Genomic DNA, 22,333 nt, shown 5'->3' with positions numbered 1-22,333 from the left:
CAAATTTCAATTTCTATGCCTATTACATCTAACATACAGACATGTGAATAGTCATTTTGGATCCCATTTTTTAGAAATTCTCTGCCTTGTTAAAATAGTTCTAACATTTTTCTCTAATGTACATCTCCTGGTGATAGTGATTTTCAAATGTTTGAAAGCTTTAGAGGGGCATCTGGGTGGCTCAGTCATTAAACGTCTGCCTTCAGCTCAGGTCATGATCCCAGCGTCTTGGGATCAAGCCCCCCATCAGGCTCCCTGCTCCATGGGAAGCCTGTTCTCCCTCTCCTACTCCCCCTGCTTGTGTTCCCTCTCTCACTGTGTCTCTGTCAAAAAAATAAATAAAAAATCTTAAAAAAAAAAAAAGCTTTAGAGCCCTATTTGGAAGCTAGAACAAAGTGGAAAAACCATGTAGCAATCAAAGAAGTGTAGATCATCAGAAAATGTTGTTAGCATGGTTATTGTTATGACTTGTAAGGATGATTATTAGTTGCAAAATTATTTTTTTTAAGGTTTTTATCTATTTATTTGAGAGAGACAGAGATAGTGAGAGAGCACATGAGCAGGAAGGAGAGGGAGAAGCAGGCTCCCCAGTGTGCAGGGAGTCCGACGTGGGGTTCGATCCCAGGACCCTGGGATCATGACCTGAGCTGAAGGCAGACGCTTAACCTACTGAGCCACCCAGGTGCCCCTTAGTTGCAAAATTATTATCTGCAGGGATTAACTTGCAAATTGGTAAGGAAAACTTTTCTCATGATAGTATCAGAAGTAAGAGAAATAGAAACAGGTAAGTAAAGTCCCCTGCCTGAGTGTGTAAGTTGCGGGACCAAACACAATCCAGTTCTTGCATATTTGGTAATTTTCAAATGTCCCAAAGCTTGCAGCACTTTTAATTCACTGTCCTCTCCTTTCCCTACATAGTGGCCGAATTTCCCTCCTGTCTCTATAATCTCTACTTTTCTTTCCATCTCCCTTGCCCCTACCCTCACCCAGGCCATCAACAACTTCAAAAACACATACTACAACTACAGGTAGGTTGATCCCCCCAATCCAGGCTTTTCTTTCACCCTAAATCCTGCTTCTGTCTTCCTAAACCATGCGGCAACCCTAGTTTAGTAAGTAAACATGGCTCGCTATTTCCCACCACATCGTTTTACTTCCTTGGCCTTTTTCAAAGGTTTTCCATAATCTGTATCCACCCCCAACAGGAAGGTCTGGCTACATAATTTGGGGGGCTCAGTGCAAATTAAAAATGTGGGGCCACTTGGTTAAAAATTATTAAGAATTTCAAAATGCCAGCAGCATTCTGAGCCCAGGGCGCTGGTGTAACTGTAGGGATTGCGTGCTCACAAGGCTGGCCCTGCCAACAGGCACTCACCACCGTAGGGAGGCCCCCCATTCTTGCTTTCCCCTTCTGAGTCTTCTCACATGTTGTTCCTCACTTGGAACACCTTCCTACCAACACCCAGCTCCTGCCCACATTAAGCCTTAGCCTTTTCCCAGATCTATTCATGTAGCGGCAACAAGTTGAGAGTTGGTCTCTGATCCATCCCCTCCTATAGCTTACAGTAGTCGTAACCATTTTCACGTATTAATTTAGACCTTAATTATATGCTTCCAATGTGTTATATATATATACAATGGAATATTATGCAGCCGTCAAAAGGAATGAAATCTTGCCATTTGCAACGACGTGGATGGAACTGGAGGGTTTTATGCTGAGTGAAATAAGTCAATCAGAGAAAGACATGTATCATATGACCTCACCGATATGAGGAATTCTTAATCTCAGGAAACAAACTGAGGGCTGCTGGAGTGGTGGTGGGTGGGAGGGATGGGGTGGCTGGGTGATAGACATTGGGGAGGGTATGTGCTATGGTGAGCGCTGTGAATTGTATAAGACTGTTGAATCACAGACCTGTACCTCTGAAATAAATAATACAGTGTATGTTAAAAGAAAAAAAAAAAAGAAGAAGAAGAAGATAGCAGGAGGGGAAGAATGAAGGGGGGGAATCAGAGGGGGAGACGAACCATGAGAGACTATAGACTATGAAAAACAAACTGAGGGTTCTAGAGGGGAGAGGGGTGGGGGGATGGGTTAGCCTGGTGATGGGTATTAAAGAGGGCACATTCTGCATGGAGCACTGGGTGTTATATGCAAACAATGAATCATGGAACACTACATCAAAAACTAATGATGTAATATATGGTGATTAACATAACATAATAAAAAAATGTAAAAAAAATTTAAAAAATTATATGCTTCCATGTGTTATTTTCTTACTATTTCATTCATTCATTCATTCATTCACCATCTATTATAGGTCAACTATTTGCCATGACTTTGTTAGACATTGGGTGTAGTAAGTCCCAAAACAGCAGAAACCTTGTTTAACTTGTTCACCACTCCATCCCCAGAGTCTCACAGAGTGATTGGCTCATGGCAGACACTGAACAAATATTTGTTGAATAACTGTTAAACAGTTCAACAGTTTCCCTCCACCATATGGTGAGCTCCTAGAGACCAAGAACTGTTTTTATTTGTTCTCTGACTGCTGATTGAGAACCCACTATATGCCACATGATATTCCAGACATGACAACACTCTTCTAGGCAACTTTCTTTACTACTTCTATATTCCCCAGCACATTATTATAAGTGTGAACATTTTCTGAGTGTTTTATATGTGCCAGGCATTAGTCTAAGCCTTATCCATTATCTCATTTCGGTCCCCCAGTGATTCTATGAAATAGGTCCTTTTTTATTCCCATTTTATAGATGAGGAAACCAAGGCTCAAAAAGGTTGAATAACTGGACCAGAGTCAAATACCTATTGGGGTTTGAACCCAGGTGACCAGACTTTAGCCCAACCTCTTGAGTACATTGCTAGGCTGCCTCCAGGGACTACTTTTTTTTAGATTTTTTTTTTTAAGATTTTATTTATTTATTTGATAGAGAGAGACACAGCGAGAGAGGGAACACAAGCAGGAGGAGTGGGAGAGGGAGAAGCAGGCTTCCTGCCGAGCAGGGAGCCCGAAGCGGGGCTCAATCTCAGGACCCTGGGATCATGACCTGAGCCAAAGGCAGATGCTTAACGACTGAGCCACCCAGGTGCCCCCAATGAGTACTTTTTGACTGATGACTTGACTGAACTAGAGAGCTCAAGGAAGAGCAGTGTTGATGGCTCCACACACCATCAAATAGGGGTTGTGCCCTACAAAATCAGTTAGTCAATTTCTTGACCAACACAAGCTATAACAGGTACATGTTTCTTTGCAAACTTACAATGTAGTAAGTAGAGCACAAACTATGGTATCATTTGCTTCACTGAAATCACCCAGTCATAAAATGCTAAATAAAGGAGATGCCCAGTGGGCCATCCGAAGATGCCTGGAAGAAGAGAACAGACATGAAGTTCTAAATGTTGGGAACTCTTTACTAGATGGAAGGTAAGCAATAAACTGTTTAGGCTGGAGGTTCATTTGTGGGACTCAATAATTCTTGTTGACACCAACAAGTTTCCCAAGGCATTCGCTGGGGAAAAGGAAAAGGGTGGGAATAAGAAAACAAGAGAGAGGAAAAGTGGGAAGGAGTGAGACTAATGAGTTGTGGAGAGGAGGGAGCCATCCAGAGCTTCCTTGGCTGCTCGGCTCCTGTGGACTGCTCCCCCAGCAGGAGACAGAATATTTAAAATGAGCTTTAAATTTAGCCGAAGGTACATAAAGTGTGTTCAGTCTCATGGGGCTCAGTGAAATGAAGATAGCCAAGTTGCCGTGTCATACTTTGATTTGTGTTCCACATCAAGTAAAAGGACTAGCACCCAGATTCCTGCCTTTGGAAGTAAAGACAAGGCCCCGGGTTGATGCTGTGTGTTGGGTTCTGTAATGGGGGATTTATGCTATTTGTGTGATGTGTGATAAGATGCAGGGAGTGAAAGCAGCTATTAACACTGATTAACTCAAAAGGTGACCACCAGCACACACAGCCATTGTTTCCACCAGCACTCTCTAGCCATGGGCTTTGTCTGGCTGCCTTCACAAGAGACAAATACCATTACAGGAGACCAAATAACCTTATTTAGGCAGTCGTCAGATAATAGAGACGCTCTAGGTATTAGCCTGACTGCATTAGTTTGATTTGTTACTACTGTTCACCTTGTCCTGGGCCTTAATGGAGACAATGGCTTGGAATTACCAGGAGCAAAGATAAGCTGTGGATTAGAGCCTGTGTGTTTTGGGGGAAAGATAATTCTATCTTGGGTTTTCATTTCCATTTCCATCTTGCTTGCTTTTTCCTCAAAGTTAAAGTCCAGTTTTTTTCCCTGAATATCATTATAGTCACTCCAAATGACTAACAGTTGTAATTGCTAAAAAAAAAGTTACTGACTCATTATTTCCTTTAACAAGATCAGCCTCTATTTTTTAAGTTTTGGAAATGATTTGGGGAAATACGCTAATGATCTTACAGATGATCTTGTTTCTTGAATATTCTTATATATTACAGACTCACTTTACAATATTTAATGATGTTAGGTTGAAAATATAAAAGCATGTGCATATTACATTCATAGTTACTTTTTTTTTTTTTAAGATTTTATTTATTTATTTGAGAGAGAGAATGAGATAGAGAGAGAGAGCATGAGAGGGAGGAGGGTCAGAGGGAGAAGCAGACTCCCTGCTGAGCAGGGAGCCCGACGCGGGACTTGATCCCGGGGACTCCAGGATCATGACCTGAGCCGAAGGCAGTTGCTTAACCAACTGAGCCACCCAGGCGCCCCCATAGTTACTTCTTTAATATCACAAATTCTAGTATTATTTGGGGCGCCTGGGTGGCTCGGTCGTTGAGCGTCTGCCTTCAGCTCAGGTCATGATCCCAGGGTCCTGGGATCGAGCTCTGCATCAGGCTCCCTGCTCGGCAGGAGGCCTGCTTCTCCCTCTCCCACTCCCCCTGCTTCTGTTCCCTCTCTCGCTGTCTTTCTCTCTGTCAAATAAATAAATAAAATCTTTAAATAAAAAAAAAATTCTAGTATTATTTAAGTTTTTCTGACTTCCAAATGTTATTTGTTTGTTATAGATGCATCATTTCCATTATAAATGATTTCAGTTATAAATATATAACTTCAGTTGTAAACACAACTTATTTCAATTATAGATAAAATTGGATTTTAGGCTCGCATAAATCAGTTACGTTAAATTGTCACTGGAAAATACTGAGATAATGTTATTCTAGAGTTACTATGCTTCTTTCCTCCCCATACTTTTTATAGGTATGATCAGTTTTTATAACTAAAAAACAAATTTAAGTGCATTACTAGTTGTTTGTAATGTTGTTTCATTTTTTTCCAAAGTCTATCATTTTATACAGAATCCTCCCACTCCTCAGAAATTTAGAGGTTAGGTTCAATTTCAGATAAATTCTAGATAAACTATGATGACTCTCTGAAAAATGGAAATTTGTGAAAATTACTACTTCAAGAATACCTAAATATTAATATTGTGGAATAGCTTGTTATGTACAGGACTTAAAATCCTATCCTAAACTAAGCAAACATTAGAAAGGAAATAGTTAGATGTCTGACATGGCAAGATGTCAGAAAGATGCACAGAATGTCAAATGTGATGACATTTAAGAAAATAACAACATCAAAACCAACAAATATATACACGTGCACATACATATGTGTGCATATGTACATGCTTTCATATACAAAAAGATTGATAGAAATGCTTAATGATGGTTATCTGTGAAGGATGAGGTTTGAGGGAGAGTTGCCTCTATTTCTATACTACTTGACTTGTTTACAATATGTAAATATGACCTTGGAGATAAAAACAAGACTATTTGAAGAAGCCTATCCATCACGTGATACTTTCCCCTCCCACCGGCTCCTGGTGACTTCCAGTCCTCCAACTTAATATAACTTCACTCACCTAATGAAGAGCAAAGAAAGCTCCTGGTGGACCAATTTTTACTAATATATTTCATAAATAGTGCTTCAAATTTTATATTAGTGAAAGCAGCTCTTTATATTGGAAAAAAATGGCCCAGTCTGACAGTAGATATCCTCGGAAAACATTTAGTGACTCTGGTTTTCCGTTTGCTGCCCTGCTGTTCTTTTCCTCCTCGCTCTCCATCTCAGCAATTGTGGAACAGAATACAACCAGTCTATTGCTGGCCAGCAGTTGGGACACAGAGCTCTCTATCTCCCCAAATGATTTTTTAAAAGCTCTAAAATCTGAGTCACATCGCTTTTCCTCAGTGGTAAGATGCAAACTCCTCCTCTTTCTCATGCAAACAAACAAGTAAACAAAAATGTATAGAGTGGGTAGAGATTCAGTAATTCCACAAGAACCTTAAACTGGGAGAGAAGAAGATAGAGGAGCAGGAAAGATAAAGGGAAGGGAGAATTCAACTCAATGCGCACAGCTGAAATACAGTTTCCAGGAGACCAAGTCAAAGTCCTCAAGCAAACATCTCAAAAAGAATAGCCACTTGGGCCTTCCACTAATTAACTAGAAAACAAATAACCAGACATCCAGTGGTAGGATTTCCTTCTTGTGATGCATCTTACCTGTTCTCATCTTTAATTGGCAGGTACAATGGCAAATGCAAGGAAAATACATAGTTTTTGTCCCAAAAAAGTGCCCTGATTATATCCAGCAACTATGTCACAGCACATACAAAGGGCAGCTCAGTTACCCTACCTTCTCCATCGACGATTTACTGTAATAACAAAATATGCAGTTGATTGGAAATCACTAACCTAGAAATAGATACAAGCCAGATGAGCATTATTACTTTAATGAATGAAAGTAAAACACAACATTAAATAACTAGGAAATATTTTAAAAATTTGCATTTATTTCCAGTTTGAGTCTTTTTGCAATATAGTATATATGAATATGACAACTGATACCTTTCTATCTCTACCTTGCCATTATGATTTTGCTTAAAAAAAACAAACTTGAAACTAGCATGCTAGAAGGATTTGTATTGATGGTCAGAAATTTTCACTGCTTCATGCCAGAAATTAAGAGAACCTAATAATCATGTTTCAAAATGCACTTGAAGAAAAGTAATTGAAACAGATCAGATCTTTGTGCCATTCTTCAGATTATTTTACTTGAATTATTTTGCAAATTGAATCCAGCTTGTGGAATCACCTAGTCATGAGTTTTAATGAACTAATTAATTAGATTAAATTTGCTCACTTAAAAAATAGCTGGCTTTTTATGAAAATTTTGTTAAAATATATAGGAAAGGCCTTTATTGTAACTAAAAGTGCCAAGTATAATAGGTACCATGTTATAACAGTAAATATTTACAATATATTTTAGGGAAAAAATAACAGATTAAATGCAGAAAAGAAAACACGTTTTTAACACTTGATATTTCCATTGATTCTTCATGTTCTGCAATTGTAAGATAATCTCATGTATTTAGTTTCTATCTATTCCAGGAGATTTGTGTTGAAATTTTTTTTCGCCATTAGAAACTGTGATTCTCTATGGGACCTTTTCAGCTTTGCACGCCGATTTTGGAACCAGATCTAAAATTAAGGAAAAATAAAATAGATCTCAGAAACATTATTTTATTATTCTTAACATTTCAATCATCACAAGTAACAACTAAATTTGAAAATTACCTGGATTCTGTCTTCCTCTAGATTCAATTTTCGAGCTAAGTCTTCTCTGATATCAATGCCCGGGTAGCAGTTAACTCTAAAGACGTTTTCCAACACTTCAATCTAAGAATAAGGAAATAGTTACATAAAATGTTGATATTTGGTATGTTATCATAAAATGGACTTTAGCTTACATATAATTGCATTTAGATCTTAGGCAATTAATTTATGTATGCCTTTTTTAAAAAGTGACTATCCAGAAACTGTTTTTTTAAAAAAAAACAACTCCGTACAGCCTATTTTTCATTAACAAGGCTTCTAAACTGCGATCCCAAAGTGATTGGGCTTTTGCTCAATAGGGTGTCAGTTAAAGCCTTTATATTATCATTACTAGTTGAAAAAAACTTCCCACCTGGTTTTGAGTAAAAGCAGTTCTGGGTCTCCGGCCTCTATACCAACTCAGCTCTCTTTTCAAAGACAGTCTTTCTGAGGCTGAAAAGTAATTTTCGTATTTCAAAAATCTTTCTTCTGGTACTGGGTGATCCACAGTACAAGGGAATGAGACCCCATTAGGAAGGCTCGGGATATGCACACATAGGTTAACATCTTTCCCTAAAAACAGAAAAATAATTAGAAACCCCCTGCAATGAAGAAATAAATCAGTTCCTGAGACTGTTTAAAAAAAACACACACACAAAAAAAAACCCAGAAAAATACACTCCATCTTAGATGTTCAATCCTGTATTCCACAAAGTTCTAGGAGAAGTAATATCAGGAAATTGTCTTTAATTTTCCTACTGGAATTCTTCTGGGTTTCACAAAAGAACTGACCTCTCATCAACCAAAACCAAAAAGCAAACAAAAATAAAGATCCTGCCTTGGTGCTAGAGAACATTTTGATCTCTGAATGTCATTTATTTTTCAGCGAAAACATAGAATATGTGATGTGTCAAATAAAAGAGACCTTTTGAAATAAATGCAGCTTCTTGGCATTTCCTGTGAATGAACTTTATACCCGCTTGGATCTAAGGCTGATATTCTTTTTTATTTCCTATGGAACTCATCGGGAGGCATTAAAATCCCCGATACTTCATTTATATAATTCGATGAAATTGCAGTTTTTCTCTAACTTGATGTAGTATGGAATAAAGGGCAAAATAAAGACTGCAGACGAAAACAACAAAGAATTAAACAAACAAACAAACAAATTGTGGCGTACCTGAGGAGCTGCAGGTGTCTGCCCACGGTCTGTGGTGTTTCACTGAAGGAACACAGTCTTTCTTCTGGTCCAATCCTAAAATGCTCTCAATTGAAAAGGAGCAAGGCGAGGGTTTGCTTTCCCCAAGCCGAGCACTTTCCGGAAGACTGGGAGCCATCCTCGAGTGGGCTGCCCAGAACGACAGCTCTGGCCTCTCCTGCCTCCTGGCTGGCTCTACCCCATGTGTACAGGGCTGGGATCTTCCTGCAGTTCACCTTTTGGCTCCACAGACAAGGGGGCTGGATTTAGAACGTCACGAATTAAAATCCTGTTTTAGAAAGTTTTAGCATGTCAATGAACACTCGCCCAGCCAGCAGCTTGAGGAGTTAATTGTTTATTTGTTTGCAAGTAATTAGCAACTAATGGCTACACCAGGGGGGCCACCTACAGGGACAAAAAGTGTTATCTCTCCTAAGCAGAACACAGACTTAACTTTCTCGGAAGAAGTGATGCACAAACTAGCACTCCTCTTTTATTTGAAATCATTAATGTATAAAATCATGCCTTTTATTCTGAAGTTTATACTTTCATGGACTCCAGTTACCTAAACATACAGGCAAGATAGGAGAGCAGTCAAGTAATAAATAATCTAATTTGAGTGAATTTTCTTCCAAGGAAATTGGAAAAAATAATAATCTCTTAATGCTATTACGGTAATTCCGATGAAAATGCCTGTTTTTCATATGCATATGTAATAGTGAATGTTGTCAATGAAAACACAATAGTATTTGGAGTGCAGCATACTGGAAAAGGTTGGCAATGTTATTAACACTGAGTGTAATTGTCTTCCAAGTGCCTGGATTAATTCATAAGGAACAGTTGCACCAAGTATTTTAAATAATTAATGAACTAATTCCATTCTTTCATCTTTTCTTTTAAACGAGAGAGATACAAGTTTATATGAAGATCAGATGTAACCACCACCAAACAACTTAAAAGCATGACTCTTCAAACTAAAGGGAAGAATTTCTCTTCCTACCATAGTTGTTTCAAAGACAAGAACATGATTTACTGTATTTTTTAAAGAATTTCCCTCTGTTGATTTTTTGAGGGCCTGGGAAGTTTTCATGAAGAAAATAAGATTTGTGAAAAATAACCAAGAACAGAATATTTTCATTTCATCACCCTATGAAAACTCGAAAGTAAGAGAGAAAGCGGCTAATTGGGAAAATTTTGAAGTAGGTACTCCCTCCAAACGTGTGGTACTTTTACTGCTCTTGTATTCTGTTGCCCCCCCCTTTTTCCAGTACCTTCTTGATGATAAATTTAAGAGCTCAACTTTATCCAGTATTTAAACAACTACCAGATTTTTCTTCAGGGAAGAGGAAAAGTAGTCTCCACTTATAGAGGAAATAGCCTCTACAGGATGGAGCTCAACTTGATCTGATTTTGTCCTATCATGATGTCACAAATATTAAGTTAAATTCCAACTTAAGCAACCTCTAGAACGAACAAAGAGTTCACATACAAAACATCACCGGGCACACAGAAGGATGGGTATATAAATATAGGTGTAAAGCCATTCTAAGAATGAACAAACCAGTAAATATTTATGCCTCATGGAGGTTTTGTCTCTAGTGTCTTGGAATGTAGACTGTGCAAAGGAGGGGGTGACCTTACCCTGGGAAGACTTGGAGGAAGAGCGAGAATTCAAGACCTTCCCAGATTCCTTTCTTTCTTTTGAGACATTCATTCATTCATCCATTCATTGCACTGTTGGTTGAGTATCTATTCAGTACCAGAAATAACAGAATAGGATCCTTGCCTTCATGAAACTCAAAATGGTATGGGGTGAGGTGGGGGTGGGGAGCAAACAATACTTATAACAGTAATTATAAATGAGTAGATTAGCTCATATGTTAACTGGTGATAAGAATGGAAAAAAGGAAATAGGTGAGCCAGGTAGGCTGGCTCATCAGTGCAAGAGGGGGAGATCCTGAGATCCTTACTCCCACAGATTGGTGCCCTTGAGGCGCGGGTGACAATGATGCTTACACAACTCTAGTCCCCAATTTCTTCTTGATCCCCAGTAACATCCCAATATCTTTACTCTGTCTGTGTTGACTTTATCTGGACTTACATAATACCATTATATATGGATGGTAGATGAAAATAAAAGGTAGGAAAGAATTTCTCTAAAAATGTCAGAAAACATTTTCTCATATAGTCATTCAACTTACTACGTGCCAGACACTGTTCTAGGTGCTGGATCCCAGTAATGAACAAGGTCATTTCAGAGAGTGATAAACTCACTGAGAGGAATAAACAAAATTTCAACTTCTCCCATTTACTACCTTTTGCCTTATTATATTATATATGTTTATTATGTTTGTTTTCTATTGTCTGTTTCCTATCTCTAGGATTTTTGTCTGTTTTGTTCACTCCCTAGCATCCAAAAACAGTGGTTGCTCATACTGGATGAAAGAATCTTATTGTTTCGGGTGCCTGGGTGGCTCAGTTTGTTAAGCGACTGCCTTCAGCTTGGGTCATGATCCTGGAGTCCCTGGATCGAGTCCTGCATCGGGCTCCCTGCTCGGCGGGCAGCCTGCTTCTCCCTCTGACCCTAACCCCTCTCATGTGCTCTCTCTCATTCTCTCTCTCTCGAATAAATAAATAAAAATCTTTAAAAAAAAAAAAAAGAATCTTATTGTTTCTTTTTGCATTCCTTCAAGAAAAGTTGGGGATTTCTTTCTTCATATGTTTATTGGCCAGTATGTGTTCTCTTTTGTGAAATGATGTTTTATGTCCGTCTTAGTCTGTTCAGGCTAACAATATACGACAGACTGAGTGGCTGGTAAACAAAAGAAACTTATTTCTCACAGTCCTAGAGGCTAGAAGTCTGTGATCAGGGCACTGGCATGGTTGGGTGAGGGCTCTCTTCCAGGTGGCAGATTTCTCCTTATCTTCACATGGCAGAAGGGGCTAGGGAACTCTCCAGGATCTTTTATAAGACACTAATCCTATTCATGAGGACTCCACCCTCATGACCTAATCACTCCCAGAAGCCTTCACCTCCTAATACCATTACACAGGGTATTAGGATTGCAATATATGAATTTTGGCGGGACACACACATTCAGACCATAGCATGTCCTTTGCCCATTTTTTTATTAGGGTATTTTGTTGTTGTTGTTGTTTCTTTTTTTACTTTTATTTATTTATTTATTTTTATTTACTTTCTTTTTTTTTAGAAAGAGAGGAGGTGCCTGGGTGGCTCAGTTGTTAAGCATCTGCCTTCAGCTCAGGTCATGATCCCAGGGTCTTGGGATCAAGCCCCTCGTCGGGCTCCCTGCTCTGCAGGAGGCCTGCTTCTCCCTCTCCCACTCCCCCTGCTTGTGTTCCCTCTCTCTCTGTCAAATAAATAAATAAAATCTTAAAAAAAAAAAAGAAAGAGAGAACGTGCACGCAAGCACATGCAAGCGGAGGCGAGGAGGGGCACAGGGAGAGAGAATCTTAAGCATGCTCCATGCCCAGTGTGAAGCCAGAGCCCTACGAAGGGCTCAATCTCATGACCCTGAGATCACGACCTGAGCCAAAATCAAGAGTCAGACACTTAACTGATTGAGCCATCCAGGCGCCCCTATTGTTGTTTCTTTAAGAATAAGAGTTTTTAGGGGCACCTGGGTGGCTCAGTCGTTAAGCATCTGCCTTCGGCTCAGCTCATGATCCCAGGGCCCTGGGATCTCCTATATACTCTATACATCTCCTATATACTATTAACGCCTATCCAGTGAATTTTTTATTTCTGATATTTTATTTTTCATTACTAGAAATTACATTTGGTTTTCTTTTGTAGTTACTATTTCTCCAATGATGTATGCTGTCTGTACATTCATTATGAGCATATTTTTATTTATGTCCTTAAGTATATTTACATTAACTGTTTTCAAAATTTGTCAGCTAATTCCAACATCTGTATCACCGCAGGGTCTGTCTCCATTGATTGCATTTTCTTGTGAATAGGGGACACATTTTCCAGTTTCTCCATATGTCTAATAATTTTGGATTGTATCCCGGACACTGTAAATGATATAGTCTCTGGATTCTATTTTGTCTGTCTGACGAACGTTGATTTTTGTTTATTTGTTTTATCAGGCTGTGCTCAAACTGTGTCTAAACTCTGTCTCCTTTGTGGTTGTCATCAGTTGAAATTTTTGTTCCAATCATTTTAGTAGCTGAGATGTTTGGTGTTTTCCAAAGGCATGCCAAATTCAGAAGTCAGCCAGAGTTTTGGGCAGAATTTATATGCAGCATTTGGAACCTTTCTTTTATCTCTTTCCTTCCTAGGAATTCTCTGTCACTTCCTAGCTGCTGTGGTTGCCCTGAACTCCCTCCTTTGGTTCTTTAAGCCAGTTAAGACTGTGGATCCTCCCACAGGGTGTTGACTGGTGCCTGCTTTCAGACAAAAAACCATAAAAATGGAAAAAACTCACCCAGTTCTAGTCATCTCTTCTAAATGTCTTCTCTTTTTGAGTTTCTGCCTGTTTGGGGCCACTTTCCAGTACTTTTGGATAGTTTTTTAAAAATATTTTGTCCATGGGGCACCTGGGTGGCTCAGTCGTTAGGTGTCTGCCTTTGGCTCAGGTCATGATCCCAGGGTCCTGGGATTGAGCCCTGCTTCGGGCTCCCTGCTTGGCTGGAAGCCTGCTTCTCCCTCTCCCACTCCCCCTGCTTATGTTCCTGCCCTTGCTGTCTCTCTCTCTGTGTCAAATAAATAAAATCTTTAAAAAAATTTAAAAAAAAATGTTTGTCCAGGGTTTATAATTTGTATCTTTGGGAGGGTAGGTACAATAGAGGGTACTTCATTATTACCATAAGTGGAGCCAGAAATACACTTTTTAAAGGTAGGGGAAAAAAACTAATAAGTAAATTAGCAATATTTTATCATATATTTAGCAAAATCATAGAATAAAGGTAAATACACAAAAATCAACTTAATTCCATATGTTATCAGCAGACAACTAAACATATACCTGTTATGTCCCAGCGATTCCATTCTTAGAAAAATATAAACATATGTCCACAAAAAGACTTGCATGAGAATATTCATAGAAACTCTATTCATAACATCCAAAACAGGCAACTAGGTGTCTATCAACAGGAAAGTGGATAAGCAAACTATAGCATAGTTATACAACTGACTTTAACTCAGCAATAAAAAGGTATATAATACCGATATATGTAACAACCTTGATAGATGTAAACACATTATGCTAAGTCAAAGAAGCCTTATGCAAAAGAATATCTGCAGTATGATTTCATTTATGTGGTGTTTAAGAACAGACAAAATTAGTTTGTTTTAAAAAAAATCAGAAAGTGGTGGTGGAGGTGGATGGAGGTGGGGACTGAATGGGAAGCAGAATCAGGAAATTTGGGGGGTTATGGCAATGTTCTAGATCTTGTTAGGGTTTGTATTACACAGATGTAGGCATTTGTCAATACTCCTTGATTAGTACTCTTTAAGATTTGTTCCCTTCACTGTATATGAAATTTTATCACTTAAAACATAAATAAGTATTGAACTGTAGTTAATGACATGCATGTTGAAGGATTTAGGGGAGAAATATATATGCCTGCAATTTGCTTTAAAATGCATTTATTTAAAAAATAAAATAAATTGATGGATGGATATGTGATTATTAAACATTATAATTGTAGATCAGATAACTTCTAATCCAGTAGAATTTTCTAAGGTGATATAAATGTTCTATATCTGCAGTATCCAGTGTGGTGGCTACTAGACACATGTGGCTAATGAGCACTTGAAATGTAACTAGTGCAACTGAGGAAATGAATTTTAAATTTAATTTTATTGTAAGTTGTTTAAATTTAGATAGCACATGTGGCCAGTGGCGACCATATTGGGCAGCACAGACAGAACATTTCCATCATTGCAGAAAGTTCTGTTGGACAACACTGGTCTAGAAGTACAGAACAGTGTTGAAAACAGTGATGATGAAAACAGACCTTCTTGTTTTGTTTCTGACAGGAGAATAGTGTTCCACCATTTATATAATGTCTACTATTGGTTTCCAATAAATACTATTTATCTAGAGTAATGTTATAATGAATAGAAACACAAAATATCTGTAGTGCTTTATAGCTTCTAAGGCATTTAAAAATATTTGTATTTAGTCCTCTCACAAATCCTCTACTCTTTTGTGGCTGAGAAAACAGAAACTGAAGGGTTCAGTTGTAAATTGCCACCACCTAGCCAGCAGCAGAGCCTTGACTCAATTTTTTTGTCTCCGAATTCCCTATTCTACTGACTTTATCAATTAACGGCCACTGTAATATGTTCATCAATGATCTCATGATATAAACATCAAAGGGTACTGATAAGTTAAGAAAAAGGTTGTGAGTGAATATGGTATATCCTCAATATCTTTTTTAAATTATTTATTTATTTTTTATTTTATTTTTTATTTTTTTATTTTTTTAAAGATTTTATTTATTTATTTGAGACAGAGAGAATGAGAGGGAGGAGGGTCAGAGGGAGAAGCAGACTCCCTGCCGAGCAGGGAGCCCGATGCGGGACTCGATCCCGGGACTCCAGGATCATGACCTGAGCCGAAGGCAGTCGCTTAACCAACTGAGCCACCCAGGCGCCCCTATTTTTTATTTTTTAAAAGATTTTATTTATTTATTTGAGAGAGAGAGTGCATGAGCAGGGTGAGGGGCAGAGGGAGAAGCAGACTCCCTGCTGAGCAGGGAGCCCAATGCGGGGCTTGATCCTGGGACTCTGGGATCATGACCTGAGCCAAAGGCAGAGGCTTAATCGACTGAGCCACCCAGGCACCCCTATCTGGTTTTTTTTTTTTTTTTTGAGAGAGAGAGAGAGAGAGAGACTCTTAAGCAGGCTCCATGCCCAGCACAGAGCCCAAAGCAGGGCTTGATCTCACAGCCCTGAGATCATGACCTGAGCCAAAATCAAGAGTCAGACACTTAACTGACTGAACCACCCAGGCGCCCCTATCCTCCATATCTTTTAACACTTATTTTGATGTAAGAAATAAAAGCCTGACACACTGACATTGAAAAGAAGATTCTAGGACTTATAAAATTGGACAGTCTACATTTTAAACATCTAAATATACAAGGTGAAGTAAAAATTGAGAGGTTTATGTTTTGTTTTGTTTTGTTTTAGTAATTTGTAAATCTACTCAAGATTGCTAACAATTTATTTTCTGATTGTGTATTTCAATTAAGTCCCAAATCATTAACATCAGGAAAAAATGCTCAATGTCTTAGATGTTTTAGCAGAGCTTTACAAATCAGTCATACAATTATTATGCTCATGGTCTGTGAAATGCAATAAGCACTTTTCATAGGAATTACACTGTTCTATTTGAGACTGCATTTTTTTAAACGTTAAAATATGTTTTCTAAAATAAAATAATTTTTTGCCTTTACACCTTCAGTGTCTTCTAGAACGGTGACAAAGTAGACATTCAATAAAATATTTATTGAATGAGTGAACAAATGGATGGATGGATAGGTGGGACTAGGAAGAGATGACTTGTAAACTGGACAGGCAAAGTAAATGCTGTGGGTTTATGATTTTTGTTGTTTAATGTGTTAAGGTACTCCCAGTTTCTCATGAACTACTTCTGTATCACTCCAGTGTAATCCACAAATTAGAAGACGTTTTGGCATTCTGTAACTACAATATAATAAGAAGGGAGATGAGGGATTTGTTTTAAAAATCAGAGCTTATGTGTGCTGAAACTAATATAACATTTTATATCAACTCTACTTAAATAAGAAAAATTAAAAACCTGAGTTTAGAATAAAACACTCTGGAGTCATGTTGGACAAACAGTTCATAGCTGTGGCTCTCTGTCATTCCTAAGGCCCTCATCTGTCACTGTTGTTACTTGAGACACATAATATCTTTCTCAGTGATTCACGAGAGTTGGGAGAGTTTCATACACATTTCTCTCTCCCCCAGCACCCATCACAGTGCCTGTCACACAGGAAATAATAAATAAAGCTTTGTTGAATAAGTTCACTTTATTTATGACATTTAAAAAACATCTCAGCCTTTATTCTTCTCAAATCTCAAAAGAGTACAGTTTCTTATTCTTACATTTTGAAATCAGTTAACATTCTTTTCAGTAAAGTATAGTGCCTTGCACATATTACACTCTTGACTTTTTTTTTTTTTAAGATTTATTTATTTTAGAAAGAGAGAAAGAGAGAGGGAAGGGGGCAGAGGGAGAGAGAATCTCAAGCAGAAACCCTGCTGAGCTCATACCCTTGATTTTAAAATTTTCATGTAAAATCACCTGAAACACAAGTGCATTTTTTTCAAAGATCCATTCAATATCACAGTACATAGAGTAAGATATGATTATCTCCTTCAATTTACCCCATTTTTACTCCCCAACCTACTATTGGCTTCCATTACTAACAGTTTATACTTCTCTTTCTTGCCTTTTTGAAGTACCTTGATATAATAGGTGGACGTGCACACACATATTTTTATCCACATGGAGTCAGACGTATGTATTGTTCTTCAGTGGGTCTCCCCGATGTTGACAATGACACTGAGTCAGCACATATAGTTCTACCCCACTCTTCAACAGCTGCTTGGCACTCCATCAGGTGGATAAACCATAATTTATTGAATTATATCCTTGATGATGGGCACTTAGGGTTCTCTCCAACTTTTTAAACTATAATAAACACTATGGCAATGAATACTTTATACACACATTTTAGCATACATGCAGGAGTATTTCCATGAAAAATTTCTTTGAAGAGTATATTAGTTTTTGGTGGTGTTGTCACATTTCCTTATAAGAAATCTTTACCAACGAACACTCTCACTCAGTCTAGTCCTTGTGGGAACAAGAAAGCTCAGAGCTGGCTAAATCAGACTCAGGTTATCCCCAGACACAATATTCAAAGAAAAACAGTTTTGGATTTAGGGCTTTGAGGGGTTCAGGCCAATACTTTAGTATCATTTAGTCTAAATAATCATTGCAGATTAAATAAGAGTGTCGGCTAACCTGAAGACCTGATGGTTACTTATGTCACTGTTTCTGGAGCATGAATGTTATGGTTCTTATTAACTTAAAAAAAAAAAAAACACAACCAACCTTTTGAATCACAGCAAACATTTATTAAACTCCAGCATATACCGAGGGTACACTAGGTAGCCAGGAGCTGAAATGGTTTCTGTCCTCAAGAAACTGATGATCAAGAAGATAGTAATTAACTTTGTTAGGTGTAGCTAACTGAACATAAAAACAAAACAAAAAAACAAAAAACTTTGTTAGGTGTGAGACTGATTATGGTTCTGTAAAAAAAAAAAAAACACCTTGTAAAAAAGATTTTACTTTAGTATTTATAGGTAAAATTTCAAGATGTGTGGGTTTTGCTTTACAGTACTTCAGGAAAACAAGAAAACAAAGAGAAAATTAGAGCAAGTGTTACAAGCTGTTGGTTAAGTGTTGAACTGGAGTGATGGGTATATGCGGATATAGAGATATAATGATGTGGATTCATTATTCTCTCTCCTGTTTGTGTTTTTTTAAGGTTTTATTTTATTTTTTTTTTAAGATTTTATTTATTTATTTGACAGAGCGATAGAGAGCACAAGCAGGCAGAGTGGCAGGCAGAGGGAGAGGGAAAAGCAGGCTCTCCGCTGAGCAGGGAGCCAGAAGCAGGGCTCAATCCCAGGACCCCAGGATCATGACCTGAGCCGAAGGCATCTGCCCAACCAACCGAGCCACCCAGGCACCCCAAGGTTTTATTTTTTTAAGTAATCTCTCCACCCAATGTGGGGCTTGAACTCACAACCCCAAGATCAAGAGTTGCATGCTCTACTGACTGAACAAGTCAGGCACCCCTCTCCCTACTTTTATAAATATAAATAATAAAATAATAAAAATAATAAAATTCTTAGTCTTCTAGGAACACCAATACATAAATACAAAATTTCAATGTAAGAATATAATAAAGATATATGCACAAGAGCTTATGAAAGCAGAAAAGGGCCCAAATCTGTTTGGGTGAGATTGAGCAGGACTGAGAGTGGGTAAGAGCCCAACTCTCATATCACACTACCTGGGTCCAAATTCCAGTACCTCCTCTTTTTAGCTATGTGACCTTGGGCATGTAACTTAGCCTCTCTGTGCTCAGTTTTCTCTATAGTAAAATGGGGATAATTATAGTACCTAATTAAGGATCTAGTGAGATAACTTGCAAAGCCCTTGGAATAGTGCCTGATACATAGTAAACATTAAACTGTTTGCTATAATTTATTACCATTATCACTGTTATTATGAAGGCTTTTCAGAAATGTTTTGAGGCAGAGCTGTTTCAAGAAAAGCAACATAACTTAAGGCCAATCAGGTGTAGGTGTGTGTGTGTGTGTGTGTGTGTGTGTGTGTGTGTGTGTGTTGAGGGGAGGTGGAGGGAGGAAGTTAACGTGATTCCCTTATTTCTAGCTTAGGTGACCATTTGGATAATGACATCATTAACTAAGAAGGGAATATAGATGAAGGAGAGTTTATAACTTGCAAATTGTAATTTTTAAAAAGATTTTATTTATTTATTTGACAGAGAGAGACGCAGTGAGAGAAGGAACACAAGCAGGGGAGTGGGACTGGGAGAAGCAGGCTTTCCATGGAGCAGGGAGCCCAATGCAGCGCTCGATCCCAGGACCCTGGGATCATGACCTGAGCCAAAGGCGGACGCTTAACGACTGAGCCACCAAGGCGCCCCTGTATTTTTTTAAAAATATTTTTTATTTATTTATTTGAGAGAGAGAGAACATGAGCAGGTGGAGGGGCAGAAGGAGAGGGAGAAGCAGACTCCCTGCCAAACAGGGAGCCCGATGCCGGACTCGATCCCAGGACCCTGGGATCATGACCTGAGCTGAAGGCAGACGCTTAACAGACTGACCCACCCAGGCGCCCCACAAATTGTATTTTTAATCATATAAACAAATGAGCAAGTAAAGTGATAAACATTCTAAAAATACAGGGGCCCCAAGGTGGCGCAGCCAGTTAAGCGTCTAACTCTTGATTTTGGCTCAGGTCATGATCTTGGGATTGTGGGATTGATCTTGGGGTTCTGCGCTCAGTGTAGATTCTGCTTGAGATTCTCTCTCCTTCTCTCTGCCCCTCCCCCCATGCTCTCTCTCTCTCTCTCTCAAATAAATAAATCTTTTTAAAAAAATAAAATAAAAAGGGGTGCCTGGGTGGCTCAGTCGTTAAGCGTCTGCCTTCGGCTCAGGTCATGGTCCCAGGGTTCTGGGATAGAGCCCCGCATTGGGCTCCCTGCTCAGCGGGAAGCCTGCTTCTCCCTCTCCCACCCCCCCACTTGTGTTCCCTCTCTCGCTGTGTCTCTTTCTGTCAAATAAATAAATTTAAAAAGAAAAATAAATAAATAAATAAATAAAATAAAAATACTGTAGGGGCTAACTTTATCTAGAATAGTAAACATTATTTTTTTTTTAAAGATTTTATTTATTTATTTGAGAGAGAGAGAGAGCATGAGAGGGGGGAGGGTCAGAGGGAGAAGCAGACTCCCCGCTGAGCAGGGAGCCCGATGCAGGACTCAATTCCGGGACTCCAGGATCATGACCTGAGCCAAAGGCAGTTGCTTAGGCCCAATAAACATTATTGTTATATACCTCACACACATAACCTAAATAACTGAGGTCATTTTAGTACTAGAAGACACCTGGAAATAACATTATTTCAGAAATCTAACAACTCAGATATTAGTGGAATTGCCTTAAAATAAATATATATTTCTCAAAAGTTATAATCAAATAAGCTGTCATGGTTACTGATGAATCCTTCCACATAGAGGTGTTTGGGTCTCCATTAAAGCAGATACTCTTTGGGGGTAGGGGCAGAAAAGAGCAGAAATAATCTCTGGAAAATTTTACTTCGAGTGCCCCAAAGTCTTATCCTTTACCCACAGTCTCCTCTACAGCCATGAGATCTATTTACTTAATAATCTCTTGTTAGAATTTGAAAAATTTTAAGGAAAAAATAATTTAGTAATGTATCATGTCATTGGTCTATTCATGATTATAACTATTGCCAGTCTCATTTTTAATATTTTCTATTTAATTTTGAAACAATCTCAAACCCACAGAAAAGTTGCAAGTACAGTACACACCTTTTCTCTCCAATCGTTGAAGTAGTTGCTGATATGATGCTTCATCACCCCTGCATACTTCAGTGTGTTTTTCCTGCAAGCAAGGACTTGCTTGTCCAGACTCCTACTTCATTTGGTCCCACCTAATGGCTTGAGAACTGAACTATTCAGGAAGGGAAGAGTAAAATCATACAGTTGTTTTTTACATGAAATCACTGTCTTCTGTTATTAAGACATTGCTTTTGACCCTGTATACAGAATGTGATTTAGCTAAATCACTGATGTAATTTTTCTTTTAAATCACTATATCTCAAAACACATGGGGTTTACTTAGGACAGTGTTAATTCGTGTGTAATTTATGATATATCACTAATTCATTCAGCTTCCCCAACATCTGTTTCAAATGTGATTTGTTTCAAATCACAACCTCTACAAAGGTGTTTTTAACCAAAATCGGGGTAAAAGTCAAAATCCTCACATAGGCCACAAGGCTTTATGTGATCGGGCCTCCTCTTCCTCCCTCTTCCCCCTCAACCCTCTCCCCTGGCTGCTCCTTTCCTGCCACCCTGGTCTCTATGAGATTCTTTTTTTCATTTGTATTAAGTATAGTGGGCATACAATGTTATATTCATTTCAGGTGCACAACATAGTGATTTGACAATTCTATACATTATACAATGCTCCTCACAAAAAGTGTAGTTACCATCTGTCACCATACAAAGTAATTACAATATTATTGACTATATTCTTTATGCTGTACTTTTCGTTTCTGTGACTTATTTATTTTATAACTGGAAGTTGTCAGAAGGGAGAGTGGTTGGGAGATGGGAGAAATAGGTGAAGGGGATTAAGAGATGCAAACTTCCAGTTTATTCTCTGTATTTATGAGTATTTCTCGGTTTTGGTTTTTTGCTTGTTTCTTTATTCATTTGTTTTTTTAGATTCTCTATATAAATGAATCATGAAATCATATGGCACTGCTCTTTCTTTGAGTTATTTCAATTAGCATTATACCTTCTCAGTCCATCTATGTTGTCACAAATGGCAAGATCTCACTCTTTTTTATGGCTTATTCTGTTTTATCCTATATATATATCTATATATAGATAGATAGATAGATAGATCTTCTTTATCCATTCATCTATCATTGGACACTTAGGTTGCTTCCATATCTTGACTGTTGTAAATAATACTGCAATGAACATAGGGGTGCATATATCTTTTTGAATTGGTGTTTTATTTTCTTTGATATCCTTAGATATCTTAGGTATCTTTCTTAGATACCCAGTAGTGTGATTACTGGATCATATGATATTTCTAATTTTGATTT

At 38.2% G+C, this 22,333-nt stretch overlaps 1 protein-coding gene across 1 annotated transcript; it reads right to left on the bottom strand.

The window, feature by feature from the left end:
* Positions 1-7,447: 7,447 nt before the first annotated feature.
* On the bottom strand, positions 7,448-8,997 carry HESX1 (HESX homeobox 1). The gene is made up of 4 exons (XM_021695174.1): positions 8,841-8,997; positions 8,034-8,233; positions 7,643-7,744; positions 7,448-7,546 (listed from the first exon to the last, which is right to left on the bottom strand). Exons 1-4 carry the CDS (start codon positions 8,995-8,997, stop codon positions 7,448-7,450), a joined length of 558 nt encoding a protein of 185 aa, XP_021550849.1.
* Between the last annotated feature and the right edge of the window lie 13,336 nt (positions 8,998-22,333).

The sequence above is a fragment of the Neomonachus schauinslandi genome, chromosome 1, assembly GCF_002201575.2.
Source record: "Neomonachus schauinslandi chromosome 1, ASM220157v2, whole genome shotgun sequence".
Classification (NCBI taxonomy): Eukaryota; Metazoa; Chordata; class Mammalia; order Carnivora; family Phocidae; genus Neomonachus; species Neomonachus schauinslandi.
This window is presented reverse-complemented; position numbering and strand designations above follow the sequence as displayed.